Source organism: Macadamia integrifolia, chromosome 6, assembly GCF_013358625.1.
Source record: "Macadamia integrifolia cultivar HAES 741 chromosome 6, SCU_Mint_v3, whole genome shotgun sequence".
Classification (NCBI taxonomy): Eukaryota; Viridiplantae; Streptophyta; class Magnoliopsida; order Proteales; family Proteaceae; genus Macadamia; species Macadamia integrifolia.
The window spans coordinates 18,320,847-18,340,212 of record NC_056562.1 but is presented as its reverse complement, the minus strand read 5'-3'; the positions used below and the strand labels follow the sequence as shown (position 1 = coordinate 18,340,212).

The window sequence follows — 19,366 nt, the reverse complement described above, 5'->3', positions numbered from 1 at the left end:
CCCCTAGAAATGATCATATTGTAACTTCCTAGGAGCTTTCTAGCTATGTGCCCAGGTCCCTGGATTCTCTTTGAGATCCCTTCGTATTTTTCTCCCCCCTCTTTAGGGTCTTGTATATTCTTTCTTCTTTGGTTATGAATTAAATTATTCACCCAAAAAAAAAAAAAATAGTGGAAATATAAATAAGCTGCCGACCTAGGTACTTGTGGTATATGTTTTTTGTTAATGTAAATAAGCTATTAAACAATCAAAACATAGATTAGAAAGGAAAGGCAAGTATACAATACTCTCACAAGTCACCACTCAATTCCATGTGGAGTTTCTTGGCGGGTCCATTCCATGAGCTGTGCATGATTGAATAAATTATAGCCGCTCCTTGGAATGCATCATACATATAACCAATGACATGATTTGGACCCAATTGTTCTGATAGTCCATGACTGCCACCTATGAGCTCCATCATCAACATATTAGAGGTGTCCCAACCTAGGGAATGGCTCACTGAGGCTGAAACTGAGTGGAACAAAAAACTCCGACTTTGTCAAGCCGTAAATCGGCCAATAGTGTCTAACTTATATTAATTGAAATCCATTCATCACATATTGCACTTTATTTTTTCAAAAAATTGTTGCGGAAAATTTAAAATTTTTTTTAAACAAAAAATTTAATAAATAATTCAACAACATAAAAGATAATCTAATTTTTGTGCAATTGTAGATTGGGCCATTCTATTGAACATACCATGTCTATATACTAATTCATCCCGAATTAGATATGGGGAAAAAAGTTAACCTTCAAGCTCCAATGACGCAAATACATGTTTTGGAAGTATTGCATGCATATGAAAATGTAAAAAACTGGTGAAAAATGAAGTGATTTGGTCAAAGAATCAAAGTTCTTGGAAAAATCCTCTCTAAGGGAGTTGAAACTTGTGAAACTTGGTGCTCTTGGTTGAAATTTGTCGAAATAAGATAGGTTTCGATGGACATGGAGGATTTTAAGGGCCTGCATGATAACTATTTTGTTTCTCTATTTCTCAATTTTTATTTATTTATTTATTATTATTATTTTTTGTTTCTGGGAACAAAAAAAAAGAATAGATCTGTTTGTTAACACTGGTTTATTTGTTGTTCCCGAGAATGAACCAAGGCCAAAAGCTTGTTAGGAAATTGAAAAAAGAAGCATCTTTTAGGAATTGCTCTACCCCATGAATAAGAGGGAGAAATAGGGGGTTGTCCTTTAATCAACATATGGTTAATTTGATGGCCAAAGAAGTAATTTCTTGTTAAAATATAAAACACCTCCAATGCAACTTCAACTACCACCTCGCCATTTCCTCCACTGTCGCCACCACCACCCCCACCATCGCCATCGCCATCGCCGTCGCCGCCGCCACCACCACCACCACCACCACCACACCACCAGCTCCTCCATCTCCACCTCCACCTCCACCTCCACCTCCACCTCTACCTCTACGGGCACACCTCGCCACCATTTCCCCTCTCCATCGCACGCCACCGCCACCGCCACCACGCCACCGCCACCGCCACCGCCACCGCCACCGCCACCGCCACCTCTATTGCCACCACAATCGTCATCATCTCCACCTCCAGTGCCACCAGCACTGCCACCATCATCGCCACTACCTCTATTGCCACTTCCACTGCCGCACCACCACCACCACCACCACCACCACCACTACTCCACCGTCACGATCAACACCATCGCCGCCTATGCCAAAATTTTGGATATTAAATGACATTTTGTAAATTTATATAAGTTCCACATGTAAATTAATATGCGATTAAAAAACATATTTCTATTTCTTTTCTAACCTAGAAATAGAAATTACTACACGTTATCAAACACGTTTTTTCCCCCCAAAAATATGGCCCAAAAACAGAAATCTAAGAAGTAATTTTTTCGATAGAAATTTAGCCCAGAAACAGAATGGTTATCATGCAGGCCCTAAGTGTTTGGTTCAACCAAAACTAGTCGAAAAAACCAAAATATACAAAATATGGTCGAAACTTGGTACAATCCAGTATTTATCATAGGTTTCGTCCTGGTACTTATCAAAACCGAGATTTAGTTCCATGGGTTCTATACATATAGTCAAACTTATGATTACCATCTTCTTTCAAAGAATAAGTTCCTTTCATCTAGTTTGTCAGAAAAAGAAAAACTCGGGTAATTCTATTATGCATGACAGGAAGATCCATGACAAAGGATATCTACCGACTGAGTAGGCTTATGGAAAGTTTTAGAGCCCACAAGAAGGATCTCGACATGGTCTTTAGTGATTTAGAAAAATCTTATGACAAAGTTCCTACTTCCTAGAGATGTAATCTGGCATGTACTAGTAAAGAGAGAGGTGTTGAGTACATATGCGGATAAAATTAAGGACATGTATGAGGGTGTAGTGACTAGCATGAGATCTGTGGGTGGTCAATTCAAAGAATTCCCAATTATGATTGGGTTACATCAAGGATCAGTCTTAAGCCCCTACCTGTTTGCACTTATCATGGATGAGTTAACCATGAACATTCTAGATGAGGTCCCTTGGTATATGCTCTTCGCCGATGACACCATTTTAGTGGATGAGACTAAGCAGAGATTAACACTAAGTTGGAGCTATGGAGATTAACCTTGGAAACAAGAGGTTTTAAAATTAGTGGATCGAAGATAGAGTATAAAAAGTGTAATTTTAGCCACTCTATGATGGATAATGAAATGGTGAAAATTGAGGAAAGAGAGATTCCACCAACTGATTCTTTTAGATATATTGGGTCAACCATAAATAAAGAAGAGGACATAGAGGATGATGTTTCATAGAGAATTAAAGTGGTATGGATGAAGGGGAGAGGTGCATCCGGAGTGTTGTGTGATCGGCGTATCCCTTTAAAGCTTAAGGGAAAATTCTATAGGACTGTTATGTGACCAGCCATGATGTGTGGAGCAAAATGTTGGGCAGTTAGGAAGTGTCATACAGAGAAGCTATGTATAGATGAGATGAGGATGCTAAGATGGATGGGAGATAAAACTATGAAGGATAAAGTAAGGAATGAGCATATTAGAGCTTATTTGGGAGTTGCCTCGATCAATGACAGGCTTCGTGAAATTCATTTGAGGTGGTATGGCCATGTACGAGGAGGCTTGACGACGCCCTAGTAAGGAGAAGTGACCTGATTTAGATCAAAGGAGTTAAAGAGCTAGGGGCAAGCCTAAAATGACCATAGGCGAAGTGGTGCATTCCACATGCATAGTCTCGGTCTTGTCCCAAGTATGACCCTGGATAAAGCCTATTCGAGGCTAGGATTTAAGTAACCGACCCCTTTTAGCTGAGATTCTCCTAACCTGTTGGGCTGTACCTCTTTCCACTTACTCTTATTTATGTACTTTCATCTGTCTTGTCTCATCTCTTCCTTCCTTCCCCCAATGATGTTGTTGCTGTTATTGTTGTTGTGGTTGTTATTTATTATTATTATTATTATGGATCCATGTTGCCGACCCCATTAAGTTGGGATAAGGCTGAGTTTGTTGTTGTTGTATTGTATTCGTATGTATGTATATCAGCCTTTTCTGTAGCCATCTGAATTGAATAAGTTTTGTGGATGGATAATGTGGGTGGAGTCAATTTCTGTGGTTTGTGAGGACTGACATGAAGTTTCTGTTTTTTTATGTTTGTCTTCATATTTTTATTGACTTCTTGCTTGGAGTCCTAACAGTTTCTGTTCTGCTTCTTTCTTTGCAGAGTTTCAACCCTAAGCTTTGAACTTGAAGCCACTTTGAAATTGGCTAGATTTCTTTGCAGGTAAGCTTCTGTGAATAAGTTGTCTGGATTTCTCATATTCCTATTTATATGCTTATGTTGTCTGCGTTGAACTGATTCCAGTGGCACACTAATAACAGTGTATGAACTGATACACAACAACAACACAACTCAGCCTTATCCCAACTATATATGAACCGATACAAAACAGAAAATAATAACAGAATAAAATCTCCCTTAGAACCCCTAGCACTGCCTAACAAGGTTATGGCTAACCCCCTTCAAAGGAGGATAGCAATCAGTCAAAAGTACAAGATCATCGCAGGCAGAAAAGGACTTAAAATGCTAAACCAAAATCACCATTCTTTGCTAGATGCCGTGACGACTATTATTATATAAAGTTGAGCCTCCAGGCTCCAACCAATATATATTGACCCTTTTTTTTCCCCTTTCAATATTTAGGTTTCAAGAAAATCAAGTTTCAAATCAGAAAATTAAAATATAATAAAAAACAGAAAATTAAATCCGACTCCGTGAAGCCGTAGATCAGACAGGGACAGGGGCTTCTAAAACATAAAAATTGAACTTCGACAAATATATATTTACCCTATATTTTTTTTCCGCAAAAATTAGTTTCAAGAAAAAAAAAGGATTTACCTTCAAATTCATGATTTGCCCTATGTGGCTCAAATCCACTAGAAGATTGAAGTAGATGCTCCAAAGTAGTTCACAAGGACTTGATCAGCTAAAATTTGAAGCAAATTGGCCAAAATCTTTATTTTTTATTTTTTTGGTACTTTCCAATGCTCTTGGTCGAAACAGGGGTTTGGCTCGAAATTTCGACGAAATCTCTCAAAGTGATACTTTTGTATAATAGTTTGTAATGTTTCAGAAAAATGATGGAAATGTTTCGGCATTTCAGTCATTTGCTGAAATGTTTCACTGAAACCTAGGATTCCATGTCTTTGCATTTCAGTCATTTGCTGAAAATTTTCACTGAAACCTAGGATTCCGTGTGTTTTGCTCTTCTTTTGTTTTGACCTTTGACCTTTGTTGAAACAAATTTTATTCTCGAAATTTTGACCAAACATAGTAGTTAAAACTTAAAACTGCCCAATTGGGCTTAGAAATACCTTATTTTGTGCCATGGATGGGTTTTATGGGTCTTGGATCACTTGTTTATGGGGTTAATATTGTAGCGGGCTTAAATTATATGCCTATAGGTGGGGTGAGGTCTGGACACAAGAATAGTAGTAGAAAGTGTATTAACTTCCAAGTTGTGTATTTTACTTAGGTTGGGATACTTATTAGCAAAGTATAGAGTTATGCTTCGAGCATGGTTTAAAGTATCGGTATCATGTATCGTATCGATACTTACCTAGACCGATACCAATATGGCCAACACAATACGATACCGACCGATACTTTGAACCTATCATATAGTAACCTTTTGAAAGATACTGATACGATACGACCGATACGGTACGATGCAGACCAATACTTTAAACCTTGGTTCACGTCTATTTACTTTATCCAGAATGTGAGAGTGATTAGGAGTCTTTTCATGAGTCAGTTTAGGAATTTTAAAAAAGTCTTTATATATATATATATCTATATATATGTTAGCGCATTACCTAGGAATAAGGTATGCTAGCGGGATTTTAACCGTTAGATGAAACATAAAAATTCTCATCTGCTCATAATCGTTGTCTTACAAAACCTGCCCAATACCGCCGCTTCACGATCTTCTTCCGCCCAACTATTCCTTTTCCCTCACCTGTCGCTGCTCCAGTTACTACTCCCCCAACCACGACCTCTTCTCCGGCCAGTGTGCCCAAAGCATCACTGCCGCTGGCAAGTTCAATTTTTACCCTTTTTTTTTTATTTTCTTCCCTCCGTTTGGAAAGGTAATTCGCGTTGTGTCTGAAAGCTCAACAAGAACGACTAATGGACCCTAGATCTTCAAAGGAACGGTTTCACCAATGTCAAAACCCTCGAAGTGTCATCTTTTTCTGTGTAGAACCCTAATTGTCTGCAGCCACTCTCATTTGCTTAATTATTTTTCTTCAATGGTGGAGGAAGTAGAAGAAGGAAAAGGAACCAGCAGATCAGGTTCGGTGGCAGTAGCAGCGGCGGCGCTGCTACTGATGCTCGTTCGTCTCTTCCTCCACATAAGAGACTTCTCGCCAATCTGAAGCATAATGGATAGCATCTGCGGAGTCTGCTCATTCCGTTTCGTCGGTTCGGCTTCCCAGCTGCTTCTTGTGGCAACAAGAGCTCTGAAAGGAGATGACTGGTTAAGGAAGCATGATGTTGTGCTTCAATCCCTCCCACAAGAGAATAATTCACCTCCTGGATCTGAACTTGCCGGCGGTGGTGATGCTTCGGGCACACTGGCCGGAGAAGGGGTCGTTAGTAACCGGAGCGGTGACAGGTGAGGGCAATGGAACAGTTGGGGGGAAGAAGACCGTGGAGCGGCGGTATTGGGCTGGTTTTGTAAGACGGATGAGATTTTTTATGTTTCATCTAACGGTTAAAATCCCGCTAGCATACCTTATTCCTAGGTAATGCGCTAGCATACCTGTTCTTTTCCCTATATATATATATATCCACATCAGTTAAGCATGTTTTGAGTAAAAAGTTTTGGAGCTGTTGAGTTGTGAATATTGGTTTTCCAGGTCCTCCCTCCTCCTGGTTATGTTCTTCTTTCTTCTAGGGTATGATCTCTTCCCACCTTATTTCTTCTACTATTCTACTTGTTATTTCTTATTATTACTTTTGCTAATTTGTGGCACTAATGTTTTCTTCTAAATTTTGGATTGCATATTCTTCATATATCTCTTTAGTTAGTTATCTGTATTGTCTCAAGTTTCGCACATCAGTTTCTGGTATACTTCTCTTTGGAATTCTGGTGTCAAATTCTGATTCCAGCAGCTAAAATTCTAGTTCCAGAACTGCAGTTCTGTTTTCCTAGTGCCATTAGGAATTGACTGTTCAGGTCAGACCAATATTCTGTTTTCAGAGGTAATTTGCAGAGTTATTCTAATGGTTCTGACTAATGCTCGACCATGATTCTAGCTTGTTCTTTTATCTCAGGCCAGAGTTATAAATTTTCTTCTATTTCTGGTCTCTGTCTCCTGCTGGATTTTTTCTGGTTCAGGATTAGCCTACATTACGGGTTATTGAATGCATTCCTTTTTATGTGAATGAAATGGATTTAAGGATATCGGTGTTGGGACTTGGGATCCTAGTTTTTAAGGCGCTGGTAAGGCGAGCGCTGCTAAGGCGTCGCCTTACCAGCGCCTTGGCGTTGATGCGGTCTAGAGATGGTAAGGCAGTGCTCTGCCTTATGTGAAGTGGCGCCTTATGGGGTTTTTTTTTCTTTCTTAAACACATTTTAAAATTACTTGATGAAGATTCCAAATATAGATTTTTTATTGGTATGTGTATGGTTTTGTTAACACTTGAGATGTATGGGATCAACTTTACTCCATCAAAAATAACCAAAACAAACAAAACAATAACAAGATTCACAAACAGGGTTTGGATTTTGTCAAGGGTTTTAAGAAAGGACTTTGAGAAGGAATCAAGGAACAAGGAAGAACCACTGATCTAGGCGACCATTTTGCTCCGGCAGCGGTGAGTTGCTCCGGCAACGGTGAGCTTTATTCTTCTTTGACAGGAGTAGAAATATAGTGGATGACCTTAGGTCTTAGGCACTCATTTTGGCATCATAGAGGTAAGTATAATAAATACTTGTATTTTTTATGTCTTCTTTTCTTTATATCTATAATTTTGTTTCATAATTATGTATTTATATTATATGTTAATAAGATTGATGATTGATGAAGATGAACTTAGTTTATTCACTTTATTGATTTGTTTTCTCGATGAATATCTTACATTGGTAATAGGAACATTTATGAACATTTATTGATTAATATGTATTCATATTAATATGTTAATATGAACATTTAATATTTATTTAACATATGAGTAATAGGATTCAACTAGGATTTGAGCCAAATAGATTGGTTTTATAAAAAAATTACACAGGAACGCTTTAGTCGATAAGGCGACGCTTTATGCCCGCCTTATCGCTAAGGCGCTCCGAAAGACCCTCAAACGCCTCCGTCGCCTTACCGCCTTAAAAACTATGCTTGGGATCATTCCGAACTGATTCTGTCAATACTATTTCACATTCGACAAGTCAAACAAAGGACCAGTTGGTCGATTCAGAAAGAGCCCAATAATCAGGGATGGTCGGATGTTGGGGTACACGGTGTTCCCACCTTTAATGGTTAGGATCTGGTACAACCAAGAAAGGGTCCAGCTTGGATTTGAATCTTGAATAATATCTATACCCCACCTCAACAGCACAACCCCCCACCCCCAAAAATAAAAAAAGTTCCCTTGTAAAAGTAGTATTTCCATGTGTTCATGAGCAAAGCGGGTCTTTGTTAATATTTTGAGTGGGTTATGTATGGTTTTGGCAAAGCCCAACTTGTTGCCAATGCTTCATTAAATCCATATCAGCTGATCCACTAGGTATGATAGATTGCATTCTTCCTTTCTGATATGGATATTGACCAGAGGTTCAGAACATCCAACCTGTGATCAATGATTTCTCTTCCTTTAACGGACTTCTGAGTTACATAACATCAAATTCTAATAGCAGGAGAAGCCATCGAGCAAGTTTTCTCGTTAAGTTGGGTATCTCAATAGGTATTTAATTGAGTCTTATCCCAGAGATCAATAGCACTGGATGGGCGATCATCTAATGTCTTAGTCACCGGGTGGCCCATGTTAGTGTTGTACCGTTTTCTCTAGGTCTGAGTATTTGCTGATTTCCTCACTCTGGGGTTGGAACTGCTGCAGTTGGGTAACCTTGAATATCTGTTTATGTTATTTTTGCATTCTTTGGAATGGTTAGAACTCTACTACCCAAAAGGAAAACAAAAGGATGTTCAGAAGAAAAATTGCTGGCAGTCCAGGAACTCTGTTGTTTTTTGGTTGTTTTATTATAAACAGATGAGGTTGGTTTTGCTCTGATAGTTCTTTTTCTTCCCTTTCCCCCATGTTTTGGTACACTTATATCCTTGGTCCCTGCCTCTATTATTGTTTGCCAAGTATTTGAGCTGGTAGGTTTGCGGTGAAGCCTGAAGTGTTAGTTTCCTTGCCAATGTTATTACTCTGGACTTTTTCTTCTGGGATTTGTTTATCACAAAAGCCTTGGTTTTGGCAGAAGAGAGCTGGCTAAGGAGGTGGTGGAGTTGTTGATGACTGCAGCAGATGGTGCAAAATCTTTGATTGATGCCAGTGACCGGCTGATATTAAATGTTGAAATAGCTCGGTTGTTTGGTGCTCTTGGTTATCAGCGTAAAGCTGCCTTTTTTTCGAGGCAGGTTGCTCAGCTGTATTTACAACAAGACAATAGTTTGGCTGCTATTAGTGCGATGCAAGTGTTGGCAATGACCACAAAGGCCTATCGTGTCCAAAGTAGAGCAATCAGCTCAAAGTCTCCCAATGTGAGTTTTGAATAGCAGCTGAAAGAGTATCTTTCTTTTTTTTGTGGATGTGAGTTGTATTGCTTTTAGAACTCCTTTTTTTATTTAATTCTTCCCTTGGTGTTATGATTAAATTGAAAATTCACCAGTGCCACAGTTGACAGTCCTTTGAGAACTTTTGCATTTTAAGGAGAACCCTCCTTTTTTTCCCAATTGCTAGCTGCTATATTATTGGGATGTTAGTCATTTAGGAGGAAACAAATTCACTATCTTATTGTAGGTTCAAGAGTTACTCATAAATTTTTTTTTGCTACAAGGCTGAAAAGAGAATGAAAGGGTGGCATGGAAAATTTATCATGGGATTCAGGCATGCTGTATTCTGTCTTTATGGTGATGCAGATACAGATTCACTTGATGGTTGGACCAGCATGACTGGCTTTAGAAGCCAAGAGCCAAGAAGAACCGGTCCAACCCAAGGTTTGGGTTCAACAAGGGTTGGAATTAGTTTATTTCTTTTATATCTTTTATTTCCTTATTTGTTTGAGTTGGATACATAGGAGTTAGATTCAATTTAGGATGTTTCCTTTTAAACATTATTTCCTTTTATAGTTTGTTTCCTTTTTTAGAGTATAGGTAGGAGTTTGTTTTCTCTTTAAATACTGGCATGTAATCCAACAACGGACACAATGAATGAATAGAGATTAGAGAAATTAAGTTGGTTAGGGCTCTGTGCTAGTTTGTGCTTCCATTTCCCCGTTCCTACTTTGATCTTTCTCTAGTTTCTCGTTCTTTTCTAATCGGCCCTCCATCAATTGGGATCAGAGCCGAAGTATCCCCATTCCTTCTCAATCCCGTATCTCTTCTTCCCTCCCCAATTTTCTCCTTACTTCTTCCGAGAAGTCTGAGATAAAAAAAAAGCGATAAACCCAATCCAATGATCCATTGGCCCACAAAACCCCCCAACCTTCTTCCTTCGACCTCACAACAATGCTATTCCTCTCCATTTTTCCACTGTTACCTAATATCCCCTTCATTATCCCTCTCCCGCAAAAGCCAACCCCACCCCTGTGACTCTTCAATCGAATTGCTTCCCTTCCTGTAGGGTTCAGGTTGCAACAAAAAACAAAATAAAAGAAGAAAGGAGAGATTGAGAGCTAGGGAACCAACCAAAATAAAAAAAAATGCACCTAGTTTCCCTAAAGATGCGGGATGTGTTCCCAGCTACCCGCTCCCTCGTGTTGGCCCCCTCCTCTGTGCAGCCCATTGTCCATCTTGCTATTCCTTTGGTTCAATAGAGTAGAGAAGGTCTTTGCTGGTTTTTGTTAGGGACATGCCCACACTCATATAGTTGGTTTTGATGATAACAAACGTATGAAGGTAATTCACAATTTGTCTTCAAGTATTGCATAGTTGTCAAGGCATCGCCTAGGCGATGACTAGGCGTCTAGGAGGTTTGCCTGGGGCCTAGGCGACAGTCTCCTTGTTGTATTGCATGTCGCCTTGTGTTTTGACACTTATTTATGCCAAATATCGTTTAAGTAATATTTGCTTAAGATATTATTCATAAATAAGCAAATACCCCCTATTTGAATCCAATAAAAATAGTTTAAAATCAAATTCCAAAAGGATAAAAAGTCAACCCCTAGTCCAAGAACAAAAGCTGGATTTTGGTTATAAGGGCGATTTTCAACTTTTAAATACTGGGGGTTTTCTCAATTATGAAAATTCTATAAATTCTATTATGTTAAAACATTGTTAAAAACCAAAAGTATGGTTAAATAATCTTTTGTTTTGATATCCATAAAATTATTTTCATTCAAGAGATTTTAACAGTATTCGTGCACTTAAAAATAGGTTTGACTAGAGCATTACTTTGTCATTACAACTCAGATTTAAGTAATCTTAGACTTGTTGGAAAGTTGGCTTTATGTTATAACTAATATAAAAAGTCTCATATAAAAATAAAATTATTTAACCAGTCCAACTTATTATAGAACAAGAGCATTTCTCTAAATGTTGATTTTTTATAACTTAATATGACTTAATGTTAATTTTTTATGATTTGATATGGCTAAATGTTGATTTTTAATTACTTTATGTTGCTTAATCTTGATTTTTTATGATATAAGGTATCTATAGCTTACTAAATAATGTTAGAAAAAGGGGAAATAAAAAATAACACTTGGTCGTCTTGTTCGCCTTAAGGCGGGCGCCTTCTCACCTAAGCGCTTAGGCAACCCTCCACTGCCTTGGTTCGCCTTGGCGCCGTGACAACTATGAAGTATTGTTTTGTAATTTGTAGAGACTTCATATCAAAGATTGAATTTAATGAATAAAAGGAAGAAATGAAGATTGAAGTCATCAAATGAGGAGTACAACAAGTTGGTATCAATACAATAAGAAGGTATCAGACGGTATCATACGTTATAGGATCAAAACCTCAATGTATCAAAGCTTGAAGTGAATTGAAGTACACTGAAAACATCAAGCAAGCAAGGTCAACATGAAGACTATTGAGGACCAAATACAAGAAGAGTAGAAGACCTTAAGTGTAGCTTAATGTAATAGTGCACACACCATACACAAGCACTACACAACATCTCATAAGTATGCATTACATATTGCAGTCTTTAGTTTATATTAATTTAGAATGACCTTAGGATGTACCTTGACCAAGTGTAAAGACCTAAAAGCAGTTAGGAACATGTTAGGAATAAATTGGCTGAGGAAATTGCTGAGAAAACAGCAATAACCCTATTCAAGGGTATTTTGGTCAATCTTAAAATAGGTATCAGGAGATGGTTTCTTCATCAAAGTTGTAGAGATTCGAGTTACGAATCCAACGCACTTGGAATCAGATCAATCCGATGTCGGACCAGAAAGTTACAGCCAAAGTACTGACGAGTGATCAGAATTTCAAAACCCTGTCAAAATTGGTTCTGGCCAAGCCCCTGGTCGACTGGCACCTGTCCGGATGATGTGTCTAGTCGATTGGTGCCAGTCCAGATGGCTGACAACTAACTCCAATTGCTAGTTTTTGCCAATGGCTCTTTGGCGGTCAACCGGCTACCGATGGCGGTCAACCGGTATACCTAAAAAGTGACCGTTTGAGTGAGATTTCTTGCCTAATATTATCTCTTAATCTCACCTATAAATACCTCTAATGCTACTCATTAATTAACAATTAATCCTGACTTTGGAGGAGCATTATTTGAGCATTGGAAGTGAGATTGGTTTATACTATCTCTTGAGTTCAAGTTCTTCATTTTCCATTCAAGAGGAACTCAAGGTTGTCTACAAGTCTTCATTTACATCTTGGCACTTGCATTGCAAGCATTAAGAAGACTTCAAAGGTGCATTATTTCATATCATTGCATTTCATTCACGAACCACACAAGAGGTAACTCTAAACCTTTCTATTCCACTTTGAATTTGTTTTTGTCCAAGACTTAGGTTAACTCTAGAATTGGACACCTTGTTTATACATTGATCTAGACTGTACTTAGACAAGTGTGTAGGACCCTCTCATCTTTAAGAGATTGTAAGGACCCTCTCATCCTTAAGAGATTATAAGGACTCTTTCATCTTTGAAAGAGATTGTAAGGACTCTTTCATCTTTGAAAGAGATTGATTGTAAGGACCCTTTGATCCTTGAAAGAGATTGTAAAGGACCCTCTTATCCTTGAAAGAGATTGTAGAGGACTTTCTCATCCTGTAAAGAGATTGTACATATCTTGTTATCCTTAAAAGAGTTGTAAAGGTTTTTCTCCCTACCTACTGTATTGAAAGGGAAGAGCTAGTGGAATACTTTACTAGTGGAACTTGTAGGGAGCGGACTAAACTCGGATTGAGTTGAACCACTATAAATCTTAGTGTTGTGTGATTGTGACTTTTTATTTATTCTGCAGTTTTTATATTGCAATCACACTTGGGATTCATAATTCGAAAATATTTAAATTTCACTAGCATAACCTATTCACCCCCTCTAGTTTATTTCAGTTCTATCTCCAAGGAGACCCCCTTGCCCATCTTGTCGCTATAAGAAACCCCACTCCTATTCGATTCCTTATTTTTCACACCTACCCCTCTTTAGCCTTTATCCTTTATCCTTCACTGTCCCATATTTTATTTGCTTTCCACATATACTGATATACCTTTAGGAGCATACGTGTGTATTTCTATTTGAACTTCAATATATTTACAATTCTGCCAGTATTATAATAAATTTCGACTTATTTATTGTTCTGCCATTACCCTTTAAGTGCCCTTTGCTTATCTTCACCATTGTAGCCACTAGCCAATAGTAAAGTTCTCTAACAACCCTATAAATGTCAGGTCGATTAAAAAATTGACACTCTCATTGAACGTCCCTCAACGTGGTTGTCACTTCCATTCATACAATGATGACAACCATGAAAGTTCTCTTAACCAATTGGTGGCTTTGGATAAAAAAAGTCCCATGCCATCTGGGGATTCATCCAACTCCATTGCACAGGGTCCACCACCACCACAACAACTTACACCACCACAATATGGAACTGGTCGATAAGATGATTATAGAGCTGAACGAGTAGCAAAATTGGATGTTCTTGAATTTTATGGGGATAACAATCCAGAACTGTACCTTGACCAACTTAGAGACATTTTTCAAATGGTATGGGTTAACTGAGGCCAGACAGGTCTTATTTGGAGAGGCTAAACTAAAAGGCACAATCTAAAGTCTGGTGGGTCAAGCAACAATAAATAGCCAAACCCGAGGCATTGGATTAGTCATTACTTAGTCGGAAATACATGAAGTCATGAACCAGAGATTTTTGCCTTCTACAAGCAATGTATGCACCTTAAGTTTGCACAATTGAAACCGAAACCCAAGGCATTGAGATTTTTTCCTTCTAACTACAAGCAGTGTATGCACCCTCAAGTTTGCACAATTGAAACCGAAAAGTCTGACCGTTAAAGAGTTTGTTTCCAGATTCTATTATTTTGCCAATCGTTCTGATTTTGAGGGGGATGAAAAAGTATTGGTGGCATAGTTCCGTAATGGTTTGTATAATAGTTGTCTAGGTAAATGTTTTTACATTTGTTATTTCATTTATTTAAGGTATTATTCATAAATAAGCAAATACCCCATATTTGAATCCAATAAAAATAGGTTAAAAATCAAATTCCAAAATGATAAAAGTCTTAGATTTTCAACTTTCAAATCTCATGTAAATGGATTTTTGGTTGTAGGGGCGATTTTCAACTTTCAAATTCTGGGAGTTTTTCTCAAATTTGAAAAGTTTCTAAATCTTATCATGGTAAAACATTGCTAAAAACCAAAAGTCTGGTGAAATAATCTTTTGTTTTGATATCTTTAAAATTATTTTCATTCTGGCTTTACAGCATTTGTGCACTTTAAAATAAGTTTGACTGGAACATAACTTTGTTATTACAACTCAGATTTAAGTAATCTTAGATTTGTTGGGAAACTGGTTTTGTGATATACCTAATACAAAAAATCTCATGTAAAAGTAAAATCATTTGATCTGTAAAACTTATTATAGAACAAGAAAATTACTCTAAATGTTGATTTTTATGGCTTAATATGACTTAATATTGATCTTTGATGATTTGATGTGGCTTAATGTTGATTTTTGATGACTAGATATGGCTTAATGTTGATTTTTGATAATACAAGGTATATGTAGCATACTAAGTAGTACAAATAAAAAATAACATTTGGTTGCCTTATTCGCCTTAAGGCGGGTACCTTGTCGCCTAAGCGCTTAGGCAGCCCTCCAACGCCTTGGTTTGCCTTGATGCCGTGACAACTATGGTTTGTCCCTTGCCCTTAGACCAATGTTGCCCTTTTATTTAGGCGACTATCTACAATGGAAGATGCTATACATGTAGCATATTAGGTTGAGGAAAGTTTGAAATGCACATACAATTGGCTGCCTTTTACAGATACTTTTTCTAGGGGTCCTAGTTCCATTCAACAACAGCCTTTTGCCTAGGAAAATTTATTCAACAAACCATAGGCGAGTGCTTCATCTATGGCATCTTCATGACCTAACCGACCGTATTCTCCATCTCAACCTGATTCTGACATTCATCTTTACAGCCTAACTGTCCTTACTCTCCACTTCAGCGTGGTTCAGACAAACCTTTTAGGGGGGATAAAGTTTACCATTCAGTGCTACTTGTGCAAGGGATTTGGACATATCAGTGCTCGGTGTCCCAACCGTTTGGTTGCTTTTATTGATAAAGATTCCCCAATCCCTATGCTTTATATTTTGGAAGGTCATCTTGGTTCTAAGACAATTGGTTTAGAGGCAAAGCGTGAGTCAGGTGAAGCCAATGGTATTTCCAGTGATGATGAGCCATATCTTGTTTTGATTACTTAAAAAGTCACTGAAGATGAAGATTGGCATCGCAATAGTATTTTCCATACTTTTGTGAAGTGCAATGACCAACTATTAACCTTGGTCATTGATGGAGGTAGTTGCACTAGTGTCATCTTTGAAGACACTGTTCGTAAGCTGGGTTTGAGGATAGAGCCACATCCAAATCCTTACAAGGTTGCTTGGGTGAACAACACTAATCTTAAGATTACTGATAAGTGTTTGGTCACATATTTTTTTTTTTTGATCGAATAAATAATTCATTACCAAAAGAAGAAGAAGAATATACAAAGGAAAGAAAAAAAGGGTGGGGGGAGGGAAGGCTAATGCCAACAAGGAGAAGCCAATCCACCAAGGGGAAACAAGGGACAAAATCTAAACATCAATACCTAGGGGATACAAAAAAAGGGTAGGGTAGGGTCGGGTCGGGTGGGGTGGGGTGGGGTGGGGCGGGGAGGGGAAAGCATACATGCTATCAAGAAGAGGGAGTTTGGATGAGATCAACCTGGAGGTTCCAAGAAGAAATGATGTAGGAATTTCTGGGAGAGAAGGGGACGGGCCGAATTGGGAGGGCATGGACTTTGGAGGAAACATCAAAATAGATAGCTTTCCAAATCTTATCCGAGGAACGAGATTTGAGAGTCCATCTACGAATGTTACGCTCCATCCAGAGATGATTGATTGTGGCAGAAAAGACCAATTTACCAATAGTATCACAAATGAAGGTGCCAGAGAAGGTCATTTCAATCCAGTTCCATTCCCTGTGGAAGGGAAGAATGCTTCTCCTAGACGGCCAGCATTTGGAGGGGACAAATTTTCAGACAGAAGTAGAGAGGAGTGCAGGATAAGAAGAGATGAGGGATCTCCTCCATTCCATGGGGGCAGAGGCATCATGAAGGTTTGACTGGAATGTGGCGGTTGATGAGGAAGGATTGAGTGGTCACATATTCTATTGGTGGATTTGTGGATACAGTCCAATTCGATGTCCTCCCTATGAAGTTGTGCCATATCCTTCTTGGTAGACCGTGGTTGTTTGATAATGAAGGATAGCATTGTGGCGATACCAACACCTATGCTTTCAAGCATGACAACAAAATCATAAAGTTTCATCCTTCCAAAGATCTTCCTGAAATTAAGCTCAAGAAGATGGCGGGATCAGTCCTCTTTTAGCTTATTCCTTCAGATGGTCTCTTTGATCCTTTTCCCTACTCGAAGGAGTCGAGTTCTTTGCAGAGGAGGAGAGTTGATGCAGATACTGATGCACTTGATTAATTGGACCAGCATGACTGACTTTGGAAGCCAAGAGCCAAGACGAACTGGTCCAACCCAAGGTTTTGGTCCAAAAAGGTTGAAATTAGTTTAGAATTAGTTTATTTATTTTATGTCATTTTATTTCTTTTGATAGTTAGGACTCATGACTCTTTTATTTCCTTTATTTGTTTGAGTTGGATATGTAGGAGTTAGATTCCATTTAGGATGTTTCCTTTTGAACATTACTTCCTTTTATAGTTTTTTTTTCCCCCCATTTTAGAGTCCAGGTAGGAGTTTGCTTTTTCTTTAAATACTGGCATGTCATCCAACAATGGACACAGTGAATGAATAGAGGAATTAAGTTAGTTTGTGCTCTGTGAGATTCTGTGCTTCCGTTTCCCCATGCTACTCTGATCTTTCTCTGGTTTCCCCTTCTCTAACAGGCCCTCCACTTTAAACTCCCAAATTGCATCTTGAGTTGTCATTCCACCATCAATGAGTTTTCTGGGTCAAGCTTCATCCTTGTTAGAGAGATTCGAAATTCAGTCTATCCTACTTAATTCTGAAACCTGACAGCTCAGAGTACTGTGAGAAAATGTGACTTTAACCTGCTCCTCCAATAAATCATTTCCCATTTTCAATACAGAATGGTATTACTTATCATTTTACTCTGTTTTCTGTGGTAGACCCTAGAACTGTTGTCCCTTAGGCCAACCATTGGAGTTGAATATCTATTTGCGTCAACACGCGAGCGCACACACACACACACACACATAAGTTAGAAATAAGAAGTACCAAGGTTAAAGACGAGGGAAGAAGATGGAGGAGATGAAGGAAGAAGGAGAGAGAAAGAGGAGTTACGGTGGGAGCAAAATCGTGAATGAGCTCTCTCTCATCTCACCCATATTACATTCAAATATTAGTTTAGGGAATTATATATTCCTCCCTTAGGGAGGTGAAAGAGAAATAAGGAAAATAAGAGAAATTACATGTAAGAACAACTTAAGATAAAATAGTTCCTAATGTACCCCTAAAACACATATTCTAACACTCCCCCTCAAGCTGAAGAATAAATATCACGCATTCCCAGCTTGCATAAGAGGGTACTGAACTGGTAAGGAATGAGTCATTTGGTGAAGATATCCACCAATTGATCACCTGTCCTCACAAATGGTGTGCAAATATTACCGGAATTAATCTTCTCCTTGATGAAATGTCGGTCTACTTCAATGTGCTTTGTTCTATCATGTTGTACTGGGTTGTGAGCAATGCTTATTACTGCTTTGTTGTCACAGACTCACAGTAGAGTCTTATAGGTCCTTCAGTGTCTTACCCCAACTCGAGAACCAATCGACACAACCAAGTGAGCTCACAAGCAGCATGAGCCGTTGCTCTGTACTCAGCCTCTGCACTGGATCTGGCTACAACCCACTGTTTCTTACTTCTCCATGTAACCAAGTTGCCACCCACGAATGTGCAATAACCAGATGTAGATCTCCTATCAGAAGTGGGTCTAGCCCAATCAGCATCGGAATAGCCTTCAATCCTCAAGTGATTGTCCTTGGCATACAAAAGTCCTTTTCCTGGAGAGGACTTCAAGTATCTGAGGATACGGTACACAGCATCCAAGTGCCCACTCTTGGGTGCATGCATAAACTGGCTCACAACTCCCACTGCATAAGAAATGTTTGAGCGAGTTAGAGACAGATAAATCAACTTCCCCACTAGCCTCAGGTATTTCCCTCCATCAGCAAGGGAAGGGCCACAATCCTCTCCCAACTTATGATTCTGCTCAATAGGAGAACTTGCTGGTTTGCATTCCAACATTCCTGTTTCCTTCAACAGATCTAGAACAAATTTTCTCTGGGATACATTGATTCCCTTCTTAGATCTTGACACTTCAATACCCAAGAAATATTTCAAGTGTCCTAGATCCTTGATCTCAAACTGTTTAGCCAAATAAACTTTCAACCTAGTTATCTCCTCATCATCTCCAGTCACCACAATATCATCAACATACACAATCAGTGCTGTGATGGTGCCATTACCTCTCTGGGTAAATAATGTGTGATCCGCTTGACTCTGGGAGTATCCATTTTTTAGAATGGCCTGTCTGAACCTCTCAAACCAAGCCTTTGGTGACTGCTTCAGACCATAAAGTGCCTTTTTTAGGAGACACACCTTCCCATCGGCTCCTGGAAACTTGAAGCTAGGAGGGGGGCTACATATACACTTCCTCCTCTAAATCTCCATAGAGGAAGGCATTCTTCACATCTAACTGATATAGGGGCCTAGTCGCTGTTTGTTGCCACAGATAAAATAACTCTTATAGAGTTATGTTTGGCCAAAGAAGCAAAGGTCTCTTGATAGCCAATCCCATACACTTGACTATACCCTTTGGCCACCAATCTTGCCTTGTTCCTCTCAATGGCACCATCTGATCGGTACTT

General features: G+C 38.7%; 1 protein-coding gene across 1 annotated transcript in view; it reads left to right on the top strand.

The window, feature by feature from the left end:
* Positions 1 to 19,366, top strand: part of LOC122081901 (trafficking protein particle complex II-specific subunit 120 homolog) — a 55,691-nt gene that overhangs the window by 17,145 nt on the left and 19,180 nt on the right. Inside the window, exons 5-6 of the mRNA XM_042649290.1 lie at positions 3,755 to 3,814; positions 9,018 to 9,300. Of these exons, the coding sequence (XP_042505224.1) occupies positions 3,755 to 3,814; positions 9,018 to 9,300 (343 nt within the window). The remainder of the gene's footprint in view (positions 1 to 3,754; positions 3,815 to 9,017; positions 9,301 to 19,366) is intronic.